Genomic DNA, 14,199 nt, shown 5'->3' with positions numbered 1-14,199 from the left:
TCCTGAGATATTGGGTACAAAACTGCGCACAATACTCCAAATATGGTAGAACATCCCTGCTTTCCTATGCAAGTCCTCCTCAAAATAAATGCCAACATTGCATTTGCTTTCCTGACTACTGACTCAACCTGCAAGTTTACTTTGAGACAATCCTGGACTAGAACTCCCAAGTCTCTTTGCACTTCAGTCTTCTGAATTCTCTCCCCATTTAGAAAATAGTCCATGCTTTTATTCTTACCAAGGTGCATGACCTCACACTTTCCCACGTTGTACCCCATCTGCCACTTCTTTGCCCACCCTCCTAACCTGTCCAAATCCTTCTGAAGCCTTGCCACCACCTCAATACTACCTATCCCTTCACCTATCTTTGTATCGTCTGAAAACGTAGCCAGAATGCCCACAGTAGGAGTAGGCCATTTGGGCTTTTGAGACTGCCCCACCAATCAACAAGGTTATGGCTGATCTGTTTCTGGCCTTAATTTTACTTTACTGCACGCTGTCTAGTAACCCTTTGCTCCTTTGTCAGTCAAAGCTATTTTAATTTGCTTTCCCCGTGTTTTTAGGTCGTCGGATTCCTTCAACAGCTGTCAACCCACCAACAAACAGCAAAGGATTCAAGCTAAGGAGACAACCTTCTGACCCAAAACGTAACTGTTGCTGACCTTTTTCCATGAGTGGACTTCTTCGGAGCAACGTGTAAAAAGATGGATGGATCCCTGTAAATCCATCCCTCTTGCATTCAGCTTTTCTGCTGTGCTCTCCTTGAAGAAAGAGTAATAGCTGTTCTCAAAATTATAATTCCCTTTTTCCTCAACAAAAGTGCTCTGAGCAACACTTTGACTGCTTGAGTTCCACACTTCGTGTCCAACAGCAGAGAAACCTATGAACTAGGGAATATATATATGGTATGATGTTCAACAGGAGTCTGGTACAGAAGTGCAAAACAAAACTTTATGGGTTTTTTCTTTGTGTGTAGATAAACTTCATTATTGCATAAAAAGGGAAATTATAAAAACTGAAGCACTTTGTTTAGTTTGTGTTTTGTAATCAACAATTGGATTCCCTTTTTAAAAGTACACTTTGTCGCCCCACAGATTTGCAATCTGAAGTGATTCTTGTGTTAAACCTTTTGAACCCACTTTTCAGAAGTGCATAGCTAAGCACATTACTACTCCGTACCTGTAACTCTCCAAAAGAGCCTTTTCCGTTTTTGTTTAACGAAGGTACAGTTCAGTCTGTAAAACAACTATTTGAACTCAAGCTCGTGGGATTGAAAGGATCAAAGACACCTCGATCTCTGTCTGTTATCCTCTACAGCTGTTCCCTTTGGCCATTAAGAATATCCAAGTGAGATGAAGTACTGTCATTTCAAAGTAAGCAACGTGACGGTTCGTGTACTGTTGATAGGACAAAAATTAGAACTACTCTTGAAGAAATGTCTAGTTATACTTACTGTGGTGGCTAATAGATTATGTGATCCCAGGCCTGATCTCAGTCTATTATTGCCTGATTTGAGCTGGCTAGGGAGGTCTATCATTGACAACAAAGAAGAAAAGTTAAGTACTTCTGCTCCTGATGACCCTTCTGCTGAAACTTTAAACGTGTGAATATAAGGTGAGGACGGTTTGGAGCTCTGCTTTGATCTGCTTCTGGTGAAGCGCTTTGCCAAAGCTCACTGCAGGACCTCATGTCTGAAGTGAGCTAGCTGTTGAAAACAAATATCAACTCTCAGTCAAGAGTTTTTGCATTCAAAAGGGGAATCAGCCTAAATCTATACAGTAAAGAATAATGTTTTGTGTATAGGGAAGTATTCTTGACTCTCTTGTTTAGTCAGCTAAATTCTGATTGGTTAAACAAGGCTATATTTCTGAATGTGGGGCAGAGGTTTGCACAATCTCCAAAAGCAGTTTCCTCTAACTTCGAAGTTCTGAGTTTGGACCCCAAGCAAGGGAATGAAGTTATTGTTAGCTTGTTTTCTGATGTCCTATCTGTGTGAGTGGATATATGCCAACCGCACACTCTCTTAGTGGATGCTGAGAGTTTTAAAAAATGTAAATCAAAAGGGAGCTTTTGCTTTAAGGTTTTAAGGATCACCCAGATGAACACTAATTTCCTTGAACATTCTAACTTAATGCAACTTTGAGCTTTTTGGTGGCCAGACTTGATCAGAGACCAATCAATTTTCATTAAGTGTATTGTATTGTCAAAAAGTATTCAATTGATTATAGATAACTAACTGATCTAGTTTTGGCTATCAAATTGTATTTTTTTTAATCTTTTTTGCAAAGTATTTGGAGAGTTTTTTCCTTTCATCGAATTCAGGGTCACACTTAGGTGCAATCATCTTGTAAGGAAGTTGGGAAGAGTCTGGAGGTTAGTGCTGGTTCGCAGCCGTCTTGCTGTATCCTATATTTCTATTTGCAAGCAAAGTGAGTGTGAAATTCTGTCAAAATTAGAAGTGTAATCTTGACTTCTTTTGTAGATTGGCATGTGCCACTGTTAGCAAAATTTACTTTACTCCCTTCTCTTCTGGGAGTAGAGTGAGACCAACCTGCTTGATTGCGGTCTTGGTAGGTGACTTCCTGTGCCACATTGATTGGAAATAACTTGGGTCTTGAAGCTGAAGAATCACCAAACCTTTTTAAAAATAAAAAAACTTCAATTTATAGAGCACCTTTCATGATCTCAAGATGCATTTTTTAATTAATGAAGTGCAGTCATTGTTAAGGCAATTACTTTTCACACAACTTGTTCCTTCAAATACAAAATGTTGAAGAGGAGCTAATCTGGTTTGGTAATACTGGTCGAGGGATAAACATTGACTAGATCAGCGGAACACACTTGTCTGCTGTTGCTTGAAATAATGTCATGGGATTTTTCATGACCAATTGAGAGGGCCAATGAGGAATTAGCTTAACATCTCCAAAAGGCAGCACCTCTGATAATTCTGTGCTGAAAGATCAGCCTTTTATACCCATCTTTGTGGTGGCACTTAAACCCATAACCTCCAAATCTAATGTGAAAATGCTACCACCTAGTCACAGTAGACACAGGCTTTGGTTCGTACCATTTTCCAGAAGCCTAAAGTGAACAAATGCGCTTACATCAGGCAGGTCCTATTGCTTCCTCCGCCCCTGTCCCTTTCCTCTGTTAGGAATTGTTTTTTAAAGTGCAATATATTGCTGGGTTTCATAAGCAAATTAACTTTGTACTTGTTTGAATGTTTCTGGTGATAATGCCAGGTTCCGTTTTTTGATGTGGTAAACTCTCAGCACTTATAGAAGTGAGCTCAAGGCATGACTTATTGAACAGATTCAAATCCTCCTCAGTGCAAAAAGGGTAGTGAGTTTGTTATCCTCAAAAACCTTAGCTTTAGAAACAATCTTTTGCCAGTGTACACTTAAGTACAGATTGATAATCAATATTTAAAACAATATCCCTAATTCTGGAGAGGAATTTAATGTAATATACAGCCTATTAAAGGCAAAGACACTATGAAAGTAGCTAGAATGTTTGTAGTGGTATGGAGTGTGTCAACTGTATTTAAAAACACAGCAAGTGAGATTGGATGCCTGGATTGTTGTTGTTTCCAGATATTTACCAACTTGTGGGCTTTGAGTTGAAAGTGTACTCATCGGTGCATATTGGTCCTTCAAGAATGCAATTAGTGGACTTCTGGAGAAGAGGTGATTACATTCTGTGAGATATAAATCATTTCAGTGGTTTGGGGTCACTCCATGTTTGCTGAATTGTTTTGAAGGATCAGGAACAAATTTTGATTGACTTCTTCATTTAGCTGCAGGTGTCTTCCCAAGACTGCAGATGCAAAATGTTTAGTGTGTGGGACTGGAATTGGCCAAAAAATTTGAGGAGCACGCAAGGACTGACGGCAGTGTCATAAAGGATGCTTATAGAGTGTGATATTGAATAACTTGGATTTAGATTAATGCCCAGCTTTTTTGTGGGTTACTCAACTGAACGAAGTCAACCAGTGATTTCTCGCATCCCTCTTTGTACTTTAAGTTTTGCCTCACCTCAGCTGAGGACCCCTCTTGGTTAACAGTGGGATGTGATGTTTATTTAACAGCCTCCCATGCATTTGGTAGTAGTAATAGGATGCACTGGGGCTATGACGAAGGAATTGAATGCCAGGCATTTAATAGTGATTTTGTACGCCACTTGGTTAACAATTAAGAGCAGTCAGTCTGTTGTCAGCTGCTGATGGAACTCTCAATCTGTCCCCACAGGTATTTTGTCTCACGAAGCAGTGCCTGAAAGGCCCTGGCAATTAATCTGTGCTTTCTACACAATGCTTTCCACCCAAACCTTTTGCCGCTTCAGGTCTATTCCACACAGACTATAATAAAGAATAATTGATTGCCTGTGTTTTCTGATTGCCTTTGTCTTTATCTTTGCTTGTGACTGCTTTAAGTCACAAAATTCCATCCATCTATCATTGACACCTGCAGGGTGATAGGTTTTTGGAGATGTTTTTAACTTCTATTTAATCTTCTAATCTGTGGCAAATCCTAGATCTTGATTCTGTACAGGACTATTGATCGCTCATATTTAAGTGCAGAGTATGAGCAAATTTCAGTCAGTAATGCTGAGTTATACTTCTGCAGTTTGTGTAGAATGCATCTGTGACATGGTGCATCCTTTTGTGGAATTTGAAACAAAAATCCACTGAGATAAACATTATTCACTCAATTGCATCTGTATCAGAGCTTGATTTAACTACTTCACCTCTAGTTTTTGTCTCTCTACCACTTGTAGAAAATAATTCCCTGTTTTGATAAATGAACTAATTTTTTAAAAAGCACTAGTTCAACTGCCATCTTGTTCTTGTGGAATGTCCTGTGTCCACAACCCTTTTGGCCAATTCACCAACCAGTGGGAGCTACTTCTTTTTACAAACATTTTTTATAAAATTGGTATCCCCTTTGTCTTCCATTGAAACCACTAAGTTTCTTCAATAACTACAACCTTTATGTCTGCCAGTCAAGTGCCTCTTTATTTTTTCCATTCTTCTAATAACATTTCTGTAAATGAGTGCAGGAGATGTATTCTGTATGGCAACTGAGCTGAACGAAAGGCTTGTACATAATCAACCATGTTTCCTCCTTTTCATCCAGTAGGCCTAGTTCTTCCCAAAATATAGGGTTTTGCATTTTCTCTGCTTTAAGCCAGCTATCTACTCTCTCTCCGCAAACATTCCTCTCTTCAATATAAAAACGATGTAAGTCAGGAACAAAAGCAAAGTTGCTGGAAAAGCTCAGCCAGTCTGGCAGCATCTGTGAAGGGGGAAAAAAAAAAGTTAACATTTTGGGCCAGGTGACCCTTCCTCAGAATCTTCCTCCCAGTTCTGAGGAAGGGTCACCTGACCTGAAATGTTAGCTCTGTATTTTTCCTTCACAGATGCTGCCAGATCTGCTGAGCTTTTCTGGCCACTTTGCTTTTGTTCCCCTCTTCAATTAATTGCATTCTTCCTAACAGTTTGCTGTGACTCCTTACGTTTGCTGGTGCTCAATTATAATGAACAATCCTGTTCCAACATTCAATAAGATCATAGCTGATCAGATTTTAACCTCAACTCAGCATTTCTGTGTATCTCCAATAACTATCTTCTCCTTGGTAAATCAAGAGCCTACCTATCTCGGCATTAAAGGTATTTCAAGATTCTGTATCCTCTGCTTTTTGCAGAAGAAATTCCAATGACACTGAACGGTCAAAGTGAAATCTACACTGTAGTGTCAGAAATATTCTGTAAATGATACAACAATAAGCTTAAGGCTTTCACCTTAAACAGGGTGCAACATTTGACACAATTTTTTTTGGATACTTAGACTGTTTCTGAAGTTTTTTTAAAATCATATTGTACTTCTGTTTTCTCTTTGTTTATTCTAGGATGGATGCCATGTCATCATTCTTAAAATTAACTTGGAAGCTGGGCAGTTTAGTTATGGATGCATAATAACAATTGTGGAGAGACTATCCAAGAACAAGCAAGCACATGAGGGCAAGAGATTTCAGTCATAACTTCAGAGCTGGATTCCTCTGGGTGTTTTAACATAAGAGCTCTGCATGTAGGAATGTACCAGTGACAGTAGAAAAGGGGGCAATACAGGACGTGATGGCAGTGAAGAGTCACCATCCTATGTAATGGTCAATCACAGTTCAAACTATGTTAGCTGCATGTATGAAAAGTATTAGTGAGAAAATCACACCTAGTGACAATCAGGCCTAACTGGTGTTAGTAACCTGACCTGGGATATCTCCATGACATGGTTTAGTTTATTCTGAAAAATTAGTTGCACAAAAAATACAAAAGCTGTAAGGATAGCTGCATGGTCTTAGCCATTAACCGATTCATGGGTAATACTTGCCGATGGCTGAGATCTTTTTTGAGGCTGACTGCTTGGAGGAACATTTTAGTAGAAAGCTCAACCGGCCAAGAAAAGGATCCAGATAAAACAAGCTAATGAATCATTCAACCTGTGCCTTCGTCTACAACATGGCTGCCCTGGTAGAATGGAGTCTTTGAGTGACACTGCAATGTTGAAGCTCAAGAATCCCATCCAAAATGTCATGATCCTACTCTTAAGGTATGAATGTAGCATTTCAGACTGAAGAGTTGCTCAATCTTCTGTGATGAGCGGTCAGGATCGCACTAGCCACCACTAGCAGATGATTTCCCTGGCATGGTAAAGCTGCTTGGTCCCACTTTTTAATGAAAGGGAATACTAAGGGAGTAAATCAGTGAATAAATCAGCATCCTCTGCTCGTCTCCCCATCAGCTCCATTCCATTTTTATCTAAACAATTTCAATTGTCATTGATAGGATTTGCCAAAACCAGAAGTCCACAATGTTACCGCAGGCTATATTGTAACCTTTAAAAGATTAGGTTGACCACGTAAGTCTTGTTTTTTAATCAGTAACCTGGTAGAATGCAGAACTCAAATTATTCTCATGGTCCCAGTAGTCACAATATTCCTACTGTTAAGCAGCTTCAGTTGTTCTTTCTATTTGTACGTCTGGCTTTCTTAACAAATCTTTGCTTCCACCTTGGTGCCCATCACCTTTTTTAAATGCAGTCTCTTTGTGGAAAGGAAATGTGCACTTTTGAGCCACACAGCTTTTCAGATTGCCATTTTAGAAAGTTGGGTTGCGGTGCATGAAGCATACTTTTCAACTGTTTGCTCATCTCCAGTTTTCCAAATGATTGGAAAGACTTAAGTTGTTCATCACTCATACTGCTATGACCAGAGGGCACTGATATGTGGGCATTTTTCTTGCAATGTTGCTACTTTCTAAGTGTCCCTCAATTTAACTTTCTCCCGTTGATGTTTGGATCAGTCTTGTTGTATCCCAGCATTTGATGGCTGACTTTGACCCCTGTCATAAACCAGTTAGAGATAATAATTAAAACTTGCAATGCTGAAAGTAGAATTCATATTACAGTTCCAATTTGAGGTTGTGCTTTCATCCTTCATAGAGCAACATAGGATTGAGTGTGCCCTATCATTTGGATTGTGTCTCAGTTGTGATTGGATCTTTTTCACTAATAGCACAAGTACCTAACACCTCAGTCCATCCCCAGCAGCTTTATAATATCTGGCTACACAATTTCTTGCTAGACTCCAGCTTGATGCATGGAAGTTTGGGGTATCAGCAGGTCAAGTTCTGTCTCACATTGATCTAGATGTATTTTGCAGCATTTCTGCCCAAAGTAAGCTTTAGTTTGTTTGGGTGGCTGTTGCAAATTAAAACTTTGTTACATAATCAGTGTTTCAAACTAGGCTGAGTTTAAAATGTTGGGAGTAATGTATTTATCGATGTCCCACCCTGAGCTGAGCACCACAGTCAACTTATGGTTTAAATCAAGCCTATCCTTGTGTGAAACATTTCTGCATGCTGTTATATTTCTGAATTCATAAGACAAAGATGAAGGTGGTGTCTGCATTTTTCAGGACAATCTGAGTGCAGATTGACATAATCAAAATGTTGGGGGAAAAGGAGCTGATTTGCTGATTTTTTTTTGTATTTGGGAAGCAATCTGGAGTCCAATATATTATCCTAATGTAATATCTTAAAAATTGAATAGCTGTACATACTTCCTGTAAGCTTTTTACATTTGTGTCCATATCTGTACTAAAGTTGTCTAAATAATCTTGCCATAGTAAATCTTCACCCCCCCCCCACTCCCCCAGTTTTCCTCTCTAGAGATGATGCTTCAATATTGCATTATTATAATTTTCATAATCTCTTGGTTGCAGATCAGAGTTTATAATGGTAACATAACAATTCTGGCCCCTTTTTACCAGAAACACACAGTTTTTGACTGCCAGTGTGGAATACCAAATTACTGCTTATTAATTATAAACAGTGAATATTGAAAACTGAACAAAAATCTGCTCTGAAATTATATCCATCCGTGCTTTTGATCCACCAAAGCCTCGTGGTTTTGGATGCCTTTAAAATCCTTTTTTTAAAGCAGCAAATAGTTTGAAGAAATGTTCACTTATTATTATTGCACTCTACTCGCATATGTTCACCTTCAACTGTGCAGAGCAAAGTCATCCAAAGATGTGCTGCCATTTGCTCACCATACTTATTGCCTCCATTTATTGTGAAGTATCCAAAAGCACAAGTGGTAGAAGCTGCCCTTAGACCTCAGCTGGCCAGGCCACAGTGTTCCACCCTGATTATCCTTGCTGCTGGGCACAGGGACTATGGGTTTGAACCTAGAGGTAGCATGAATTATAATATCAGAATGCTTCACCACAGATTGCATATTCTGCCTCACCGACATGTTTCGATCCAGAGTGTCATCACTAATTGAGTCTGTCGTCAACAGGGAAAATTGAATAAAGTCAGTAGATTTAATAATGTGCTAATATGCCAGAATTTTGTGCGATGGCCTGAACTTGTGCATGATTCTGCATTTAATTTCAGGACATAAAAGTCAATGTGCTGTTCACTAGCTGTTGTAGTTATATTGTGGATTCGGTCTCGTGAAGTGTGTTTCTGTTTAAACCATGGAATTGACCCTTTCTGCAATCCCACTACCCAAATCACGGTCATGTATTTTCATTAGTTTGTTTTTTGCAGTATGGGCCTGTTTGTACCACTGGTTGTATACGGCAGAAGGGAGCGGTCAGCAACAGTACTACTAAGGTGCAAAGGGATTTGCAGTTAATTTCTTGAATAGGCCACACGTCTACTGCTATACAGTTAAAATTTGTTCTGTCTCTCCAGCTGATGTTTGACAAGACTCCAAAATTGTACTGCTAACTTGTTTTTCATTTGCTGGTTACTGTGGGTAATTGATACAGACCTATTGTTGACGCTGAACTGAATCCTAGTGACAACACTGGTACAAATTGAAGTCTGCAACTCATTTGGCTTTAGTGCATGAAATGTTGCCTAGTTACTAGTTGTGAAGATGACATTTTGCTAAGCTTATTCAGAAGGTAGAACCAGACCATGTAAAACCTGGGCTGGGCCCAGACAAAGGTAACTTGTTAATCAGTGTACTTATGTTACTCTAAACACCAGAAAGGCCGGTGTATAACCTGTGTAAGATTTCTTGTAGTAAAGAAGTGTATCACTTGTATTTTAGTTTGCAACCAGTACATTTAGTGTAACACATCAATACAGAATAATTTAAGCCCAGATTTGCTAAATACGTATTTGTTTGTATAGCTAATAATTGCTCAAATCACTACACCATTCATAATGTATTTCTAATGTGCAAGATAATGTTGTATGCAGATTATTAATAAAGTTAATACATCTTTGTTTATTGCTGTGTGGCCTATTTTGCTCTGAAATGCACCAGTAACATACCACAGTGACCTTTCACACTGACCACCTATGAAATTTATTGATCCCAGCTGAAATTCTAAACTGCCCTCTGGCTGGTTGGATCAAATAGTTACAAATATTTTAAAGTTGGACAATGTGGTTGAAACTGCTAGAATTCAGTTAAACAGTCTAATTTTCAAACCAAGAGTTGAATTTCTAACTTTACAGATACACTATTGTACTGTTACAATGGGGGAGCTGTGAATCAAATTGCGCATTAAGGGTCTAGGCCCGAAACGTCAGCTTTTGTGCTCCTGAGATGCTGCTTGGCCTGCTGTGTTCATCCAGCCTCACATTTTATTATCTTGGAATCTCCAGCATCTGCAGTTCCCATTATCTCTGCGCATTTCTATTGTCTCTTTCCTTCCCTTACCCGCCCCCCCCCCATAAAGAAATTGCCAATAAATTCCACTTTTTATAGCTTTTACTTTAGTGTAAATCATTGTGAATCACATTACACCGGAATGAAAGGCATGTATGCTACTTGAAATAAAAAATTGAAGTTCATTTTAAATAGTCTACAGCAAATATGCATCTACTCGGCACACAATGGTGGCCCCACATAGGCATACTGTTCCACTACAGATGAGCCCTTTTTCTCCCCAGGTCACAACAGCCCTGATGGTGTAGCTTTCCAGAGTTACTGTTCAACTGTGCCCTGGTTTGCCTTGGGCCACTTCTGGAGACCGAAACTGACTTTTTAGTATCTCCTGAGGTACTCCTCCATCTTGTGGTTTTTAGTCAGCTTTCACTGAGTCTCACCTCTTCATTTCTACTCACCGAAAAGACTGACCTCTTTCTGAGAGTAGTTTATCCCTCACGAATTCTGTGTTTGTCTCTTATGAGGTTCATCACCTGCTCATCACCTTCACCCTTCAGCCCTCCTTTGTATTTTAGTTTGCAACCAGTACGTTAGTGTAACACATCAATACAGAATAATTTAAACCCATATTTGCCAAGTTTTTTATCTGGTTACACTGCTGTTGTTACCAAGATCCATCCATAGAATATGGAATCCTGGCTCTTATAATCCCAGATTTTATGAACACAAATATATAAAATATCCTATACAAAACATTGTTTCTGTTGCAATATGTTTTCTAACTAAGCACACTTACTTTAAAGCAATTTGTTTACTAACCCTTCAGATATACTTACCCTGTAATTGGCAGAGGTTCTAGATCATGAATATATCAGCTTTCTCAACCTGTCACTGACTGAAGTTGAAGCAAGTACATATCTTAAAGGACTGCCTAACAAGAATATTTTTTTAAAGAACAGTCCTTTTGATGTTGCAACACAAAAACATAAGTTTAAAACGAATGGCAAGTTAAAGCAGACATGATTGGGAGAAACAGTCCAATATTTGAGCTGAGCTGGATTTCAAAGGAAAGGGGGTACAGAGGCACCAAATTCTGAAGGGTGGAACCTAGCTGCTTCTGACAATGAAGTTAAAAGATTGCAACACTCTGCCAGAGCTGGCAGAAAAGCGGATTTGGAGATGGGAGCCATTAAGTGCCAAAGAAGGTTATAAAACAATGCAGTGTTTTGTAAGTTCATTGTATTAAAATGACATCAGTCATAAACATGAGATTAAAGAATGGACAGATGTACTTAAACCAGGAATATGTACAGTATTGTAACTAGAAGAGTTGACACAAACCTAGTAGAGTCAGACACCAGTCATTTAATGAAGGGCTAACCAGTACAGGTCACAACCGACCAGCAGATATGAGAGAGATCATCTCTGACATGCAGGCTATGGCTCTGAGAGTCGAGCCTAAGACTGCTCTATGTTGGACCTGAGGAGTAACTTTTTCACACAGAGGGTGGTATGTAAATGGAATGAGCTGACAGAGGAAGTGATGGAGAGGGTTCAGTTTGAATATTTAAAAGGTATCTGGATGGGTGTATGAGTAGGAATGGCTTAGAGGGAGCAGATGCTGGAGAATCTGAGATAACGAGGTGTAGAGCTGGATGAGCACAGCAGGTCAAGCAGCATCAGAGGAGCAGGAAGGCTGATGTTTCGGGCCTAGACACTTCATCAGAAATGTATGTTCTGAATGTAGATATTATCATGGGGAAAAATTGGGAAGGCCTGATTGTGGACTGTAGCCCATTAGGGATGAACTGGTTCCGTAAGCAGGTACTAAGAAAGGTGATGTGGCTGTAGTACCTGGTTTGTTCCAGGACGTGGTCGAAGAGATTACGAGAGAGTTGCACTGAGAGAGAGGTCCATTGAGGTTTTTCTGGAGACAGGAGCATAACTGCTTCAGGGTAGGCATCCTTAGAGGCTTTGCAGTGGGGTTAAAATTGTTTCAGATAGTAGGAGCTGCAGATGCTGGAGAATCTGAGATAACAAAGTGTAGAGCTGGCTGAACACAGCAGGCCAAGCAGCATCACAGGAGCAGGAAGGCTGCCGTTTCAGGCATTTCTGTAGATGGATCTTGGCTCGAAACATCAGCTTTCCTGACATTCAGATCAGAATGTGTCATTGGCACAGATGAGGCGGACCAAAATGTCTGTTTCCATGCTGTATAATTCTATAACTGGCTGAGGATAGCGCTTCCCACAATTCTGTTTGATTGCAGAAGAATCAAATTTACAAAATGAGCCACTAGAGGGAGCCTGTGCTTCATCTGCCCTGTATGAGTGAAACAATTGAACGTTAACAGTGCAAGCTGCCTCCCAACTCTTTCTTACCCTTTGTTCAGAATTGCTGCGGACCATGTGTTGTGCACAATACCAAACACCCCTCCTGCAGACTTCCCTGCACATCTGATCATAACTCTGCTTGCCTCTATTGTTTCTGTCTTAAACTTTCGTATTTCTGCCTTCTGTGCCAATGTCTTGTATCACTCTCCGCTTTGTCCTCTTTCTATTCCAGTTAGGTTGTATCTTTGCCCCATTTCTGTCTTTTTTCCTTCCCTTATTTCAGTCCTAGTCTTTGTTCAGTGTCATTGCAATTGCTGCTCTCCATCTGTCCTATGTTCTGATCACACTCTCATGTTTCTCCCTTACTCTGATAAATGCGTACAACTACCCTTGGGTGTATAACAACAGAAACTCATCTGCTGTCTCTCCCTGCATACAGACTCCCAAAGAACACATATGTTCTTCCAACAACAGTAATTTGTTCTTATTTTACGTAAGAAAATGTCCCGAGGTACTTTGCTATATTGTCTTCAAATAAAATTTGACACCAAATCAAGTGGAAAGAGGTGAGTATTAAGGAGTAGCCCATAAAAGGAGAAAGATGGATTTCTGGAAGGTGCCTGGAGCTTTGGGTCTTGACAACTGAAGGCACAGCCACCAAAGCTGCAGCAATTAAAACAGGCGTGCACGAGCTATGGGAACTGGACTATCACAAATATGTTGGAGGCTTATGGGGCTGAAGGGAATAACGGAGACTGGGAGAGCTGAGGCCATGAAACAGTTTGAAAACATGGATGAACATATCAAAATTGAGGCATTGCCAGAGTCTGTGCCAATGTCTACTGGTAAGTGTAAAGATGGTAGGTAAATCAGAGAGTGTGGGGGTGAGGATGTAGGCATCAGAAGTCTGAATAAACTTCCAGTTCATAGAAAATGGGAAGCGAGCCTGAAGAATGCTGGTGAGAGTCCTTATGGCAAATAAGGAGGCCGTTTGACTCCAGTCCATACCAACTATGCAGCAATCCAATTCGGCCGATTCCCATGGTTCAGGAAGTTTGTATTACTCCAGTACCTGTGCAGCTCCATTTGAAATCTTTGAATACCCCTGCATTCACCAAGTTGCATGTAGAGGTAGCAAAGACACAGATGGTGGTTTTAACAGCGGATGAGCTGAGGGGTGTCAATGTGGCTGGTAGATGTCTTAGTCTTGGGGATGGTGCCAACATCTGGCCAGATACTTCCTAGGAACAAATACAATATCAGAGGTGTGAGCAGGCTAGCTCAGGCTGAGGGAAATGCTAGGCAGAGGGGAGGATACTGTGGCCAGGTAACAGAACCTAAGGAAATTTCTGCACCTCCAGACTTTAATGTTAAGCAAATCAATCTGTCACTTAAGAGACAGTGAAGGGATCAAGAGAGGTGGTGCTGACAGTGAGCTGGGTGAGCAATTCTCGTGTGGAATATAACATACTTATTGGATAACCTCACCAAAAGAGTAGCAGGTGGGTGTGAAATTGAGGAATACCATGAGCAATTCAAGTAGATGCCAAAGGTCAAGGTAGAAGAAGGGCTTATCGCGATGCCTTGCTCCAAAAGGGAGAAAGCGGCAGAGAAGTAAAGAGACAGACCAAAGTGTGATTTGGCAGTACAATTCACACTGCTACTACGGCAGGTGG

General features: G+C 40.2%; 1 protein-coding gene across 2 annotated transcripts in view; it reads left to right on the top strand.

The window, feature by feature from the left end:
• rab22a (RAB22A, member RAS oncogene family) overlaps positions 1 to 9,806 on the top strand; it is a 68,234-nt gene extending 58,428 nt beyond the window's left edge. Inside the window, exons 7-8 of one of the 2 annotated variants that reach the window (XR_007249429.2) lie at positions 564 to 1,373; positions 5,908 to 9,806. Coding sequence is in view for 1 of the 2 variants with exons in the window: in XM_048549729.2 (XP_048405686.1) it covers positions 564 to 661 (98 nt within the window). In the remaining variant the exon portion in view is untranslated. Of the gene's footprint in view, positions 1 to 563; positions 5,272 to 5,907 lie in introns of those variants that run through there. The other variant, XM_048549729.2, reaches the window with a different exon arrangement.
• Positions 9,807 to 14,199: the final 4,393 nt, after the last annotated feature.

This window comes from Stegostoma tigrinum, chromosome 19 (genome assembly GCF_030684315.1).
Source record: "Stegostoma tigrinum isolate sSteTig4 chromosome 19, sSteTig4.hap1, whole genome shotgun sequence".
In the NCBI taxonomy this organism is placed as follows: domain Eukaryota; kingdom Metazoa; phylum Chordata; class Chondrichthyes; order Orectolobiformes; family Stegostomatidae; genus Stegostoma; species Stegostoma tigrinum.
The sequence above is the reverse complement of the archived record's forward strand: the minus strand, read 5'-3'. Positions and strand labels throughout refer to the sequence as shown.